This window comes from Aquarana catesbeiana, linkage group LG13 (genome assembly GCF_042186555.1).
Source record: "Aquarana catesbeiana isolate 2022-GZ linkage group LG13, ASM4218655v1, whole genome shotgun sequence".
Classification (NCBI taxonomy): domain Eukaryota; kingdom Metazoa; phylum Chordata; class Amphibia; order Anura; family Ranidae; genus Aquarana; species Aquarana catesbeiana.
The window spans coordinates 183,148,856-183,164,467 of record NC_133336.1 but is presented as its reverse complement, the minus strand read 5'-3'; the positions used below and the strand labels follow the sequence as shown (position 1 = coordinate 183,164,467).

Genomic DNA, 15,612 nt, shown 5'->3' with positions numbered 1-15,612 from the left:
CTAATACGTATGGCCAGCCTTACCCTATTAACTTGGTTGGAATAAAATATGAGTGCTGCATGTGGAATTGGCATGGAATGATAGCTTATATAACAATTTCTTTTGTATTTTTATTACTGACTACAGTATGTCTTAAAGGGTAGGTCCACCTCACCAGCTGCATATCTTTTTCGGTGGCTTTGGCAGGAAGACCTGTACATCAGACGTCCCAGTTCTGCTGACTGTGGCCTTTACTGACTTATGTTAAATTCTCATTTATTTGACATTTCATAGAATACAACAGTGGGGCTCCCTCCAACCAAAACAAGAAGAATGACATGTTACGACATGGAAGAGGTGACAGTGATAGGAAGGTCTCTTCAACACTCCATCAACGTCCACCAAACCATTGATACGTAAAATTGTACAACCATCGTAAATTGGCTTTTGGTTGATAAAGTACGCAAGGGAGTTTCAGTAGCCTCCTAAACGGGTATCTTTATTATGAAATAATAATTCAAATTGTGATGGTTGCCCATGCACTCCGCTTGCCTCCCTATTGTCTAATGAGGCCGTAAGTAGTTGCAGGGAAGTGAAAGAAGTGGAAGGACCACAATGTGATCATAGGAGCACTCTTCGTTGTTTACATAAGAGAGATAAAAAAAGAATGCAAGGTCCATAAAGACATAGATGAGCGAGTTTGGGGTGGAGGAACTTGACTGGCCTGCACAGAGTCTTGACCTCAACCTGACAGAACACCTTTGGGATGAATTAGAGCAGAGACTGCGAGCCAGGTCTTCCATCATCAGTGCCTGACCTCACAAATGCGCTTCTGGAAGAATGATCAAACATTCCCATAGACACACTCCTAAACCTTTTGGACAGCCTTCCCAGAAGAGTTGAAGCTGTTATAGCTGCAAAGGGTGGACCAACTCAATATTGAACCCTATGGACGAAGACTGGGGTGCCATTAAAGTCCATGTGCATGTAAAGGCAGGCATACCAATACTTTTGACAATATAGTGTATATAGCAATGGATAGATTATGGGCAGGTTTGCCTGGAGAGAAAAACAACAAGAAAGGCGCCTCTTAGTAAACTGTACATTTAATAGCGTATTGGTATTAAAATCACTCACATTTCAAACTTAAATAGTCCGGCGTAGAGAACTCAGTATAGGCATACGGGATAGCGTCCTCCTCTGTCCCACAGTCTTTTTCTCTCTGGTCTGTGTGGCATAGACTTCCGGGAACAGTGATTGTCCAGAACGAGGCTTGGCCACCGCCGAGCAGTTGATTGAGAGGCAGGGACACTGGAACGCACATCCGAAGTATATGCTGTACTGCCGTAAGGGACAGGGACACTGGAACACACATCCGAAGTATATGCTGTACTGCCTCTCAATCAACTGCTCGGCGGTGGCCAAGCCTCGTTCTGGACAATCACTGTTCCCAGAAGTCTATGCCACACAGACCAGCCGTCAGCAAGAGAGAAAAAGACTGTGGGACAGAGGAGGACGCTATCCCGTATGCCTATACTGAGTTCTCTACGCCGGACTATTTAAGTTTGAAATGTGAGTGATTTTAATACCAATACGCTATTAAATGTACAGTTTACTAAGAGGCGCCTTTCTTGTTGTTTTTCTTTTTGTATATTTGGAGCGGCTTCACCTCCCATCTAAAGGCTGCCCAGCACATAGACTGCTTTCATCTCACGGAGAGTGCATTGCTCTAAAGGACATATCTTCAGCAACATTTAATATATCACAAACCAAGTAACCTGCGCTATTTTGCCTTTTCTTGTCTGCCTGGAGAGAGCCCACCCCTCCATAGAGGTACAGGGACCCATGGGACACCATGGAAGGGCAAAGTACATACATTTTTTTTTAAAATGCCAGCTCGCTTACCAGCTAGACTACAAAAAAGACAAACTGACCTACCATAATAGAGACCATTTTGTGGAGGGAAACTGCAGCAGCCTGGCTACAACCATGGGTTTGTATAGCCACCTGGAAGCATTTACACGACAAGTGATGATACAGAACCTCCAGGAGGCTGTACATACCAATGGTTTTAGCTAGTGTGACCCCAAAAAAAACAGGTCACTTTATTAGGCAAATAGTGACTCTTATGTTCAAATTGTGGCCTTTCCCACACATTTTGCCTTTGATTTGGATACAACTGATGACCTCACTGGCCAAGAAGTAGGCAAGGGGAGAGGGCAGCCACCAATGAAAGTTCTGATGATGTTTTCATAAGAGACTGTTTCTATGGGGGTACGGAGTCTCCTTGGTTTGCTTTATTACCCAAAAGCCTACTTAACTTACTTAAAATGAAGGAACAATTTATAATTTCAATGGTTGGTGGACGCCAATGGGCTCCAATGAGCTTAAGCACTTTGGCTTCTTATATTTCTCAAGGATGGTGATTGGACGTACCCTATCACTGCCATCTCCTACATGTAGTCTCATGTTACTCATCCTGTTTCCTAATGGATTGATACTGTCTTGGTTGTACATTTGCACTATTCATGAACAAAAATGTTTTAAATTTTTTAACTTTCATGCTGGCCATAGTTGGTTCAAATCTCAGTCGGTTCAGCAGGGACTGGCTGAGATTCAAACCGTGTTTGGGCAGGCTGATTGTGCCCAAGTTGATCGATCGACTTACTTCTGTAAACCATTTTTTGAAAATATTTTTTTAATGAAGTCTTTGTCTTCTCCACCCAGATGAGAACTGCCGAGATCGATATCACAATTGCGCAGTGGTGGTCCAAGCCCGTCTCTGCGTCTACGCCTACTACAAGCAAGCGTGTTGCTCCTCCTGTTCCCACTCCCTGCAGCGAACCAGGGCATCCGAGAACCGATAGCGTGCACATCTCCCGCCCCCCCACCCCCTGCCTCACCAGATTCTATATTTTATATATTCAGAAGAGACAGTATTTATTAACCTCTTTGGCGCTAGTTTGGCCAGCCTAGCTTCAAACAGGCGAAAACCGCGTGGGCCCATCTAGAGCGACGAGAGACACAATTGTATATTTGCTTTTAATGTTGGCCGGTCAGCCGCAGGGGGAGGAGTCTGCTTTCCCTGATACTTTACGGTGCTAAGTAACAATACCTGTATACCCGTTTTTGACCTACTGCGACTGTGACTTGTATGCAACTGAACTTGTCGGTAATTCAATATAGGAATTTTGTTAATAAGCGTAGAGCTACGGTGACATGAAGGCGGACATATACTGTCTACATATGCTTGCGTTATACAGAAATATGAACTACAATGTACCCCAAAGTCTTCTCTCCTCCAATGTCAAGACAGTGATTACATGGCCTGTGCCGAAGGGGTGCCAGCTATGTGATCACATGGTCTTTCCTTTGGCATAGGCCACATGACTGGCACCAAAAGAGAAAAATTTGGCAGAACCAAGACAATGGCTGATATCTCTGTAATATTTTTTTATGATTACTCAGGGGAGTGATTATGTAGACATTATAGAACAGTATAGGTCTGCTATATAGTAGATAGGTACTGCCTTATTTTTTTTTTTTCACTTTTGAAGTTTTTAGGGTATTTTGGAAGGGTGATGTTCTCTATCCCAACAAAGCCTCTCCTCCTGTACCAATAAAAACCAACTGAACTTTCAGGTTCAGTCGGATAAATATGTTCCAGGTGCATCAACACAAAAGGTGTACAAAGTCTTATGCCCCGTACACACGGTCGGATTTTCCGGCGGAAAATGTGTGATAGGACCTTGTTGTCGGAAATTCCGACCATGTGTAGGCTCCATCACACATTTTCCATCGGATTTTCCAACACACAAAGTTTGAGAGCAGGCTATAAAATTTTCCGACAACAAAATCCGTTGTCGGAATTTCTGATCGTGTGTACACAAATCCGACACACAAAGTGCCACGCATGCTCAGAATAAATAAAGAGATGAAAGCTATTGGCTACTGCCCCGTTTATAGTCCCGACGTACGTGTTTTACGTCACTGCGTTCAGAACGATCGGATTTTCCGACAACTTTGTGTGACCGTGTGTATGCAAGACAAGTTTGAGCCAACATCCGTCAGAAAAAATCCTAGGATTTTGTTGTCGGAATGTCCGATCAATGTCCGACCATGTGTACAGGGCATTACAGTTCATTTACTTTAAAAGAAGCCACAGCCTGTGTAGAAAAGCCTGTTAGCTGCCAGCTTGCTGTCTGTGTGGAAGCAGTGGTTTCTCTGCAGAGATCCGACATATCCCCTGCTTAGTTTTTCAATCAGCAGAAAGCCTGAGTTTTGCTGATTGCAGAGGTCTAGGAATAACTAAGCACCTCTACAGAGAGACTATTGCTACAACAGAGAGAGCAAGAGTAACCTTATTTACAGCATGCTGGCAGGGGACAGGTTTTTATATATGGGCTGTGGCTGCTTTAAAAGAAAAAAATAACTGTAAGGCCTTGTTTATACGTGCTGGCTCAATATATATTATCATGGGTGTGACACTTTGTAGCATGGTGCAACAAATTTTACACAGCAACTCACATTTGCCAAGCCGAGCCGCTTCCTAATTGCATCTATTGAAGTCAATAGTACTACGCCATAACCCCCCAAACACTTGGCACATGGTTGCATTGTGATAGAACTGTCTAGCACCCAGCTTGGTCAACATATAGCTTCATCTAGTCTGGACCCAGGAACCAGGTATTATACAGTTCCTTGAAAAAGTATTCATACCTCTTGAATTTGTCCACATTTTGTCATGTTACAACCAAAAATGTAAATGTATTTTATTGGGATTTTATGTGATAGATCAACACAAAGTGGCTCATAATTGTGAAGTGGAAGGAAAATGATAAATGTTTTTCAAATTTTTTTCCAAATAAATATGTGAAAAGTGTGGCGTACATTTGTATTCAGCCCTCTTTACCCTGATACCCCTAACTAAAATCTAGTGGAAGCAATTGCCTTCAGAAGTCACCTAATTAGTGAATAGATTGAGCTTGAGCTATTTTTCAAAGAAGAATTGACAAAAATGTCACTCTCTAGATGTGCAAAGCTGGCAGAGAAATACCCAAAAAGACTTGCAGCTGTAATTGCAGCGAAAGGTGGTTCTACAAAGTATTGACTCAGAGGGGCTGAATACAAATGCATGCCACACTTCACATATGTATTTGTAAAAAAATTTGAAAACCATTTATCATTTTCCTTCCACTTCACAATTATGTGCCACTTTGTGTTGGTCTATGAAATAAAATACCAATAAAATACATTTATGTATATGGTTGTAACATGACAAAATGTGGACAGTTTCAAGGAGTATGAATACTTTTTCAAGGCACTGTAGATGGATATTGCACCAAAGACTAGGTGACACTAGCTAAGCTGCAAACTGGAACTCAAACTTTATTGGAAACTCACACAGAATTTATATATCACATACAATATCAGGTAGGGACTGATCACATTACCCTAACATTACAAACTGTAGACAGGAATATAATTAACATAGCTAAGGAACAGCCAACATGAACACAAACATTAAGCTAATTAAACAACTAACCACCTAGGTGACTCAGTGCCCACCCAGGCTGTTCGGCACCAAGCCCACAACCCTGGATACAAAGTACATTACACATTATCATAAGCATAAACATCCCACAATGGTTCGCTAACAAGGGAAAGTGGACACAATGTTCATCTCATCTCCAAGAGATGAACAGAATCAATAGGTGACTCAATTAACAATGGTAATTCACACTTAGGTGGCACACAATAGGAGAGACATACTTGGCAATAAATATAACACCCTAATGAACAGACTATAGCAGAAGACCCCAGCCCAGCTCAGACAGTTCGGCACCCGTATTCAAGAAGACCCAGGGCTATCCAAATCTCATTAATCAGCTTTCTTTTTACATACATCTTCTCACCATCATGGCTTTCTTGACTGTTAAATGTAATAATGTCCTCCTGCATTATATAACAGAACATCTTCCTGGATGCTCGTAGCTCCCTCAAATGCCAGGGCCCAAAGTCAGTAGGCAAGAGGCTACCCTGCAGTCCCCTCCAAAAGCCTCTGTACTGGTTGGGTCTGTCACATTCATGCTCACTGTTTCAATGTAAAATTCCCCTTTAGATCTAAAAAAAAAAAGAAAACCGTCATTCAGAAGGCAGCAGTATTGCCACCTGAATGCCTGTAAATTGTCTCTGACCCACCTCTAAGAAAACGATCCACCAATGATCACTTTTCAGAGGTGTGTTTAGAGCAACTGCGCTTAAGACTTTCCACACCACTTGTTTTGAGGCACTTGGAACATATTTATTGATTTCAACATATAATGTAATTGGACTATATATCTGTCCACTCTGCATAGAGCAGGGGGTTATGGCATGGAAATGTTTGGTGTCACTGAAGGTGACCCTAAAATTGCCATTGTACGAGGCAACACAAAAAAAAATCTAAATGACTTAAAACGCCATTCATGCCAGATGTGATGCATTGGTTGTGTTAAAAAAATGTGGTCATGCTGCCTGCTTTGTTCATTGATATTTTCTTTTTTGCATCCATTGTGGGAATCCTTTGCAAACGGCATGCACCTGGCCCATTGTATTCAACATGACACTTCCAAAACACACTAAAACCTTCATCATTGGAAGAAACAAACCCACCCTCTACCTTCCCTATCCTCCTTCCTCAATGTAGGGGTCCTTTCATCATTCTTACAACCTAACCAACATACCCGAAACCCAGAGGCTGATATATGAAAACTAGAGGAAAGTAGAGGAGTTGCTATTTTTATGGGCATTTGAAACAAATAGCCTTGATCCAGCATTTCCCGGACTTGGTATTTTACCAATCACATTCTGTCTTGTGCTACTTGTACTACAGTAGTAAGGTCAGGACCTGGCTGTGCTGTCTAGCAGAGGTATTTGAACACAAAAAACTGTCTGAAGAGAATTATAATTTTATGATTGGTAAGACCCCCCCCAGGATTGGTTGAACATGGCAACAACTACTTCCTGCACATTCCTCTACTTTTGATAGCTCATCCTCTATGTGTTTTACCCTGTGTGCGGTGCATTCCTGAGCAGCCTCCGAAATATATATATTTTTAAAGGGTATATATTAATTTTAACACCAACTATTGTTACCTCCCTTTCCCATAGTCTGTTTAAAAAAATTTGTTGGCCGAATATCAGAAGCATTCAAACAGGTTGTCTGAAAATGCCCCCATATTTTTTCTAATAGATTGATTTCTATATTGTCAGCTCCACCTAGTGGCCAAAATGCAATATATCTTTATGAAATACCTCAGTAAGAAAATATACTGCATTTTGGCCACTAGATGGAGCTGAGAATATAGGAATTCATCAATAAGGGAAAAAAATACAGGGAAATTTCGGACAGCTTGCACAAATGCTCATTCGGCCAACACATGTTTTATAAATAGACCCCATGTGTGAAGCTAAAATGTGTATAAGAGCAAAATGTTGATTATGTTGTGACCCTGTTCACTGTAGCGCTATGTGACATGTTAATTTTCAATCTGTGATAACTCAGGCCTCATTTATCAAAGCATCCAAAATAGCAACTGTGTGTGCTGTGCATCAACCAATCCGCTTGTAGCTATTAATATTGCCAGTTAAAATATATAAGGATCTGATTGGTTGTTATAAAGAAGACAGGCAGATTGTATTAGAGGCTTTGATAAGCGAGGCCCAATAAGACTGAACCTGCTGTAGACGGACATCGGAGAACGGTGAGAGGAAATTGGGCTTTTCCCTGATGTTCCTCCGCTGTTTACTGCAGGCTCTGGAAGGACGGAGAATATATTTCTGCATAGATATTGACTTTCTACTGTGTCTGCCTCCTATTTCTCCCTCCAGCGTTTACCAATAATATGGTGATGTACTGTAGATCAGTGGTTCTCAACCCTGTGAGAAGAAAAGAACAGCTGCACACCAAAGGAACGTTCCAACGTATTTATTACAAAATAGCAATTGACAGCCAACAAGACAGAGTGTGCAAACCCAGGAGGTGACGCGTTTCACACTGACCTCAGTGCTTCTTCAAGCACCAAGGTTAGTGTGAAATGCGTCACCTCCTGGGTTCGGACTCTCTATCTTGTTGGAGTTCAATTGCCATTTTGGAATAAATACATTGGGACGTTCCTTTGGTGTGCAGCCGTTCTTTTCTTCCCATTGATCACCAGTGGCAAGCCATGGCTTGCACCCAGTCCACCTGGAGTGGCGTTTTTCTCCCTTGAACATTCTCAACCCTGTCCTCAAGTACCCCCAACAGGCCATGTTTTGGGAATTTCTCTTAGATAAATTAGCTTTCCAGAATACCAAACCATTGACTCTGATTTAAAGCACCTGTGCAAGATAAAGGAAAACCTGCAAACATGGCTTGTTTGGGGTACTTGAGGACTGAGGTTGAGAACCACTGCTGTAGATAACCCACATGGGAGCCCAGCGGTGGCTAAATCACACGTGACTCTAAGATTTAAACCGGTTATCTTCTGGGGGTTTTTTTTATCATATCTGAGGTCAGTAGCTACAACATTTAACTTTGAAGGGTGAACTCACACTAATGGGTGTATTTATAAAAGAAATGCACAGAGCAATTTGCACAATTGCATGTACATTTGTTCTGTGCGAATAGGGAAAAAATGGAATGTTATTAGTCATTTTTTTCCCAGGTTGCATGTTTTTCATTCATAAGAATTGAGTGAATCAGGAAAATACTGCATTATGGCCATTGATGGAGCTGATGATAAGTATTTATTTCCTTAAGTGCATCATCATTTCCTGATTGACTCAGATTTACTGGTTGAATCACAAACATTTGACCTGGAGAGAAAATAGCTTAACATTCAATTTTGATGCCAATTGCACACAATGAATAGGTCTGTTATTTTTTTTTACAAACACCTTAAGGTTTATTAACCGTACCCGAGCATGGTTCACCCCCAAAGTCCAGTTCCTTTGTGCAGTGTGATCTCTCCGCAGCATACCTGGGCATGGCTTAGTGTACCATTCCTGGAACTGCTTGGAAGAGGTGGTCTGGGGTGGAGTTCAGTTGGGCTCTGGCAAGGTATGCTTAGGTGTGATCGCTAACCATGCCTGAGCCCAGAACTCTCATACATCACTGAGCACTCATTGAGCACAATGTGAGCACAGACCAGCAAAGGAGTGGGGAGGGGGGACAATCCTACTTGGGCACACTACAAGGCAACCATGTCTAGTATGTGTTCACCTTTAATGTAAGCCTAACCCCTTCAGTGCCAAAGAAAAACAACCAACATCATTACCCCCTTGCATGTCCAACACTGTATAAGCATCTCTCAACATGTGCACTGTATTTAGTACATGTAGAGATGCAGATATGTGATATAGATGCCGGGCATTTCATTTTTGCGAAATCATTTTAATGTGAAAGAGATGTAGGGTAGCCATGTATGCCAAGTCGCACTTACTTACAGAGCTATGATGATCCATTGCTGGGACTCTCCTCCATCAATCTTCTTTATGTGTTGGACAAGTTGAGTCAAGTGGAGCATCTTCCAATACATGGACAGGTAGAGGAGAGATCATCAGAGGAACATCAATCATTTCAATAAATTGAGCTTTGAAAGTAAAAGTACAACTTTACTGTTTAGATTCCCTAGTCACCTGCCACCCAACACAGTTCTGAGTTGTATAAAAAATAAATGTCCCTGGATGGGACAGGTGTTCTTTGAAGGACAAGTCTACCTTTTTGACCAGGTTTCATGAGTCACCCATGTTTATGTTGTAATATGAAACATGGCCACTGAATCTGGAGGTTCTTCACCCTGCAGGCGTCTGTTGTTTTTTAAATTTGTTGTGGCTTTTTATGGCTGCACCCACACAGATGCATCATCCATTCGCAGAGATCTGTGAATGGAGATACTACGAGTCCCATCTTCCACCATGGCAGAGGAGCTCATAAATCTCAATGGTGCAAAAGTGTGGTGATGTCACTGCACTTTTAGTCCATTACTTCATCCAGTCCTGTAACTGATTGTCTGTACCTCGGTATGGACCTGCAGCTGGTGGAATAGTCTGCAGGAGCCTATTGATTGCACTTACAATCCACTGATCACAATTGCAATGCTTGGCAGGCTCCAGGGCAAAAAAAACAATCAAATGCACTTTTTTAATGAATGTGGGTGCATTAATAATTTTTGCAAAAGGTGGACTGTGCCAAAAAGTGGAGGGGATCCAAAATTTTAGAACAAAAGGAGAGTGAAATCTTCCAACTGAGACACCAGTTCCAGGGACAATTATCCCTGTCCCTCACTTTGGAAGATCTCCTCTAACTTCCTGTTGCATCTCTGGGACAGGAAGTGAAGGCCAATTTCCGCAACGGTACAAAAACAGCAAAAAATAAACTGCTAGGGGTCGTAACCATTTAAAAAAAAAAGAATCCAAAAAAAAAAGTTTTGGCTATACATATATTTTTACATTGGGGTGTTCAGAATATCTGGGTTGAGACTCCCTAATCTTGGTCAAATGTAAGTGGTTTATCCCATGTAAGACAAACTTCTGTATCATGAGAGGGTACCTACTATTATATCAGCGCCCATCATTTGTTATGCTAAACTTTGCATTGAAGGGGTTGTTTGCACACATTCTTGATGTGCCTTCAGTATTTCTCAATTGGAAAATACTTCAGTCCTCCTGTAGTCCTGTAATCAGATTCTTCAACCCCAGATGTTGCATCATGGCTGCACAACCACCTTTTCCATTAACTTCACATACACATGTCTTCAAAGTGAAAAGGAAGTCTTTGTGTTGGCCTTAGGAACCAGCCATGCCCCAAATGACAATTTTATAGTTCAGTTAAGTAGATGATAGGAAAAATCAATTGCTGCCTACAGCACAGGTACCTTTAAGACACTTGAATACAGGAGAACTTATACTTGCAGGCTGTGACCCCAGTAGACCTCTCATTGTATGGATGCTAGTGCCAACAACAGCATGTGTTCTTTCATTTAGAGTAGGTTTAAAGCCCAACTCCAGCCCCATTTTGGATAGCGAAAGGGTAAGAACCTCCTCCAGCATTTTATTTTTGGCGGTGTTCCCATTTTGGAACGTTCTTCTCACTGTATATTTGACAGGTGTCCGACAGACAGGAAGTGAGGACAAATCCCTGAATACAGACAGTCAATAATAGCTACAAGTATTCATGAACTAAAGGAAAGGTTAGACCTTCCATCAGGATTTTGCTGTCTATGTCAATAGGGACACAGGAAGAGAAGAGCAACTCCTAGAGAGATAGAAAGCATTTCAAATCTTACAAAACATCTAAAAAACCACACTTTATTGAAAAGTAAAAAAAAAAATTAAAGTGCACCTTTACCCCAAACCTAAAAAAGCTATTGAACATGCCCACCCAAAAGTAATTTGTAAAATGAAACACTTTTTGAGAAACTTGCATGTTTTTGTCCTAGTTCCCGGTTTCCCCAAGGCACTGGTGGCTTAGCTTTGGCTCATGAGTCTCCCCCAGGAAGGCCATGACCCCAGTGCCTTCCAGGGAAATCTCGCCAGATCTTGCATATGGGCCATACAAAACCTGGGATGACTTGTTGTTGAAGGACCACAGGCCACATCAGATCTTGTACGGTAAATGGTCCATACGACATTGGGCATATACACCATTTGTGAGTTGGGGAGGTTTGGTAGTGACTAACAAGCAGCTACAGATCACGAATTGTACATGCTACACATATTGTGTTCTGTATGCACTGTACGAGATCTGGCACAGCTTGGTATCATTTAATAATGAGCCAACCTAGATCTTCTATGGCATATGTGCAAAATCTGGCACAATGTTATTGGTGGGCTGGAACAGAACAAGGAAGAAGAAGCTGGCCACTGCTGATGTTATATTTAAAAATGGCAGCATAGGATGTAAAGCCCATGCAAGGATCTGTGGGAAAGAGGGAACTGAAGAAAGAAAGGTGTATGTTCCTATTTGTTCGTCTACATACCTATATTTAGCATGGGCAGTTTAATAAGGGGAAAAGGTCCACTTTATAGGTCAGTTCTCCCAAGTTCAGTTATAAATGGATTCTGTTTGGCTAAATCCCTCCTTGGCTTCTTTTACCTTTGTTGATTATAGTAGTCCTTGCTTCCCAGCTCTGCCCCCCATTATTAACAATGGAGATCCAAACACCCAACTAGCAAAGACTGGAGAGTTCCACTTGGGTGGGCCGTTCCATTCTCAACTTGATTGTTTAAGAAATCGTACAATGAGGCTGCTTTAGGTTATTGATGGGATTAACTCAATATGGTCTACACATTTTACTGTAACACCTTTATTACCTCTGCTACAAACATAGACTTACACATCAGTATTGGAAATTGGTTTGGGGGACATTTTTAAAAACCGGTACAATAAGAGGGAATTTCTGCCCCAGTCCGTGGTTAAAAAAAAAAAAAGTCAACGTTTTTATTTTTCCAAACTTTATTGAAAACATGTGGTCTGATTGGCTGTTCATGGACCCACCCCTTGTCCTATAGCTGTATCGTTTTTTCAAAGGTGTCCTCAATTTTTTTTTTTAAAGTTTAGCCAAAGGAACATAAACATCTTACTATTTTCCTACTCTGTCCAGAAATCTATATTCCAGCTGTTATATCCGTGATAAACCTTGTCAATTGTTTTCTTGTAAATTTTAATTTATTTTTTAAGAATGAAGATTTTATGTTTTTTTTTCTTATGGAAAAAGATTGTAAAAAATAAACTTGAAAATAGATTTGGATATTAGTGCGGTTTGTTTACTTGGTACAGTAATCCATCAGTAAGAAACTGATCATACTTCCATCACAATGAAATAGGCAAAAGGCTCAGTTTTCTATCAACCACTCTCCTCCAAACAAAAGTGAAAGGAAAAGGAGAGGTCCGGGGGCTCACAGAGAATGTTACAAGGAGACAGGAAAAAAGTAAGAAACAGCTTAATGAAAAATAAATTACAGGGCCATTAAATAGTGGATGTGTATAGATTATTTGTGGAGAATAAGGACATTGTTTAGTGTCACTTTAATAAGACCATTTCTGCCTTCCTGTACCATATTCCCCAGAGATGTGGTATGTACGTATGCATGGGCGATGCCCAGTACAACGTCTACTGTCCAGGGCAACAATGCCATATAGAAGTTTTACTGTATTTTTTTGCTTCCGTTTTGAATCACGGACCCCCCTTGTGGGCAGAGGTGAGACACAGAGACCTTGTGGGTTTTTTAGCGTTTGGGTTCCTTTGAAGTGGTACTGTTCAGAGTCCATACATAGAGAATAGGAACAGATACTGAGAATTGCACCCAGGCCAGCACACAGGATAAGAGAAGTGGTACTGTGCAGATTCCATACATAGAGAATAGGAACAGATACTGAGAATTACACTCGGCATACAGGATAAGAGAAGTGGTACTGTGCAGAGTCCATACATAGAGAATAGGAACAGATACTGAGAATTGCACCCAGCATACAGGATAAGCGAAGTGGTACTGTGCAGAGTCCATACATAGAGAATAGGAACAGATACTGAGAATTGCACCCAGGCCAGCACACAGGATAAGAGAAGTGGTACTGTGCAGAGTCCATACATAGAGAATAGGAACAGATACTGAGAATTGCACCCAGCATACAGGATAAGCGAAGTGGTACTGTGCAGAGTCCATACATATACAACTATAACATATACTGAGAGACATATCCAGCATACAGGGCAAGTGAAGTGGTACTGTGCAGAATTAATACATGGGGCATATACTTAGAACTACACCCAGCACACAGTGCAAGAGAAGTGGCACTGTGCAGAGTCTATACATACAAAATAAGAACTGATACTGAGAATTACATCCAGCATACGGGACAAGAGTAGTGGTACGGTGAAGAGTGCACAGATAAAGAATAAGAACAGATACTGATAATTGCATACAGGGCAAGAGAAGGTTTAGGAAGGTTGGGATTCCATTGATATATACAGTGCCTTGAAAAAGTATTCATACCCCTTGACATTTTCCACATTTTGTCATGTTACAACCAAAAACATAAATTTATTTTATTGGGATTTGACCTGTATGTGATAGACCAACACAAAGTGGCACTTAATTGTGAAGTGGAAGGAAAATGATAAATGGTTTTCAATTTTTTGCAAGTAAATATCTGAAAAGTGTGGCGTGCATTTGTATTCAGCCCCCTTTTACTCTGATACCCCTAACTAAAATCTAGTGGAACCAAGTACCTTCAGAAATCTCCTAATTAGTAAATAGAGTCCGCCTGTGTGTAATTTCATCTGAGTATAAATACAGCTGTTCTGTGAAGCCCTCGGAGGTTTGTTAGAGAACCTTAGTGAACAAACAGCATCATGAAGGCCAAGCAACACACCAGACAGGTCAGGGATAAAGTTGTGGAGATGTTTAAAGCAGGGTTAGGTTTTAAAAAATATCCCAAGCTTTGAACATCTCATGGCGTACTGTTCAATCCATCATCCCCAAATGGCACAACTGCAAACCTACCAAGACATGGTTGTCCACCTAAACTGACAGGCTGGGTAAGGAGAACATTAATCAGAGAAGCAGCCAAGAGGTCCATGGTAACTCCATAGCTCCCAACTGTCCCTGTTTTAGAGGGACTGTCACTGATTTGGAGCAATGTCCCTCTGTCCCTCATTCCTCCTCATTTGTCCGTCATTTTGGTCTGATCTATATAGTTGTATATAAAATGCACTTTTTATCTATCAAAAAGTGTTTTCCAGCGCTAAAACTTTCGTATGATTCCTAAATTGCTGCATTTGTAAATTTCAAAAGCCAATATAAAGGAATATTAGTGGTAAAAAAAGGCACTCGTGGGTTTAACCAATCCTGGTTTTTTGGAAAATTCTCCTTTAAGGGGGCGTTGCAAGTGGGTGTGTCCTATGCCTGCATACTTTTGCTGATAGGTGTCCCTCATTCCCATCTCAAAACGTTGGGAGGTATGTAACTCTGGAGGAGCTGCAGAGATCCACAGCTCAGATGGGAGAATCTGTCCACAGGACAACTATTAGTCGTGCCCTCCCCAAATCTGGCCTTTATGGAGGAGTGGAAAGAAGAAAGCTATTGCCTTAAAGAAAGCCTTAAGAAGTCCCATTTGCAGTTTGCGGGAAGCCATGTGGGGGACACAGCAAACATGTGGAAGAAGGTGCTCTGGTCAGATAAGACCAAAATTGAACTTTTTGGCCTAAAAGCAAAACGCTATGTGTGGCGGAAAACGAACACCACACGTCACCCTGAACACACCATCCCCACCGTGAAACATGGTGGTGACAGCATCATGTTGTGGGGATACTTTTCTTTAGCAGGGGCAGAGAAGCTGATCAGAGTTGATGAGAAGATGGATGGAGCCAAATACAAGGCAATCTTAGAAGAAGACCAGTTAGATAGGGATGAGCTGAACAGTTTGGTTCACATCAGAACATGCGAACAGACAAAAAATTTGTATGAACATGCAAACACCGTTAAAGTCTATGGGACACAAATGTGAGAAATCAAAAGTGTTCATTTTAAAGGCTTATATGCAATTTATTGCCATAAAAAGTGTTTGGGGACTGCACCAGGGGACATGTATCAATGCAAAAAAAGTTT

At 41.4% G+C, this 15,612-nt stretch overlaps 1 protein-coding gene across 3 annotated transcripts in view; it reads left to right on the top strand.

Annotated features, from left to right (window-relative positions):
* ADAMTSL4 (ADAMTS like 4) overlaps positions 1-4,791 on the top strand; it is a 307,238-nt gene extending 302,447 nt beyond the window's left edge. For all 3 annotated transcript variants that reach the window (XM_073610837.1, XM_073610838.1, XM_073610836.1), the window contains one exon: positions 2,707-4,791. In XM_073610837.1, coding sequence (XP_073466938.1) covers positions 2,707-2,846 — 140 coding nt within the window. In that variant the 3' untranslated portion in view covers positions 2,847-4,791. The remainder of the gene's footprint in view (positions 1-2,706) is intronic.
* Positions 4,792-15,612: the final 10,821 nt, after the last annotated feature.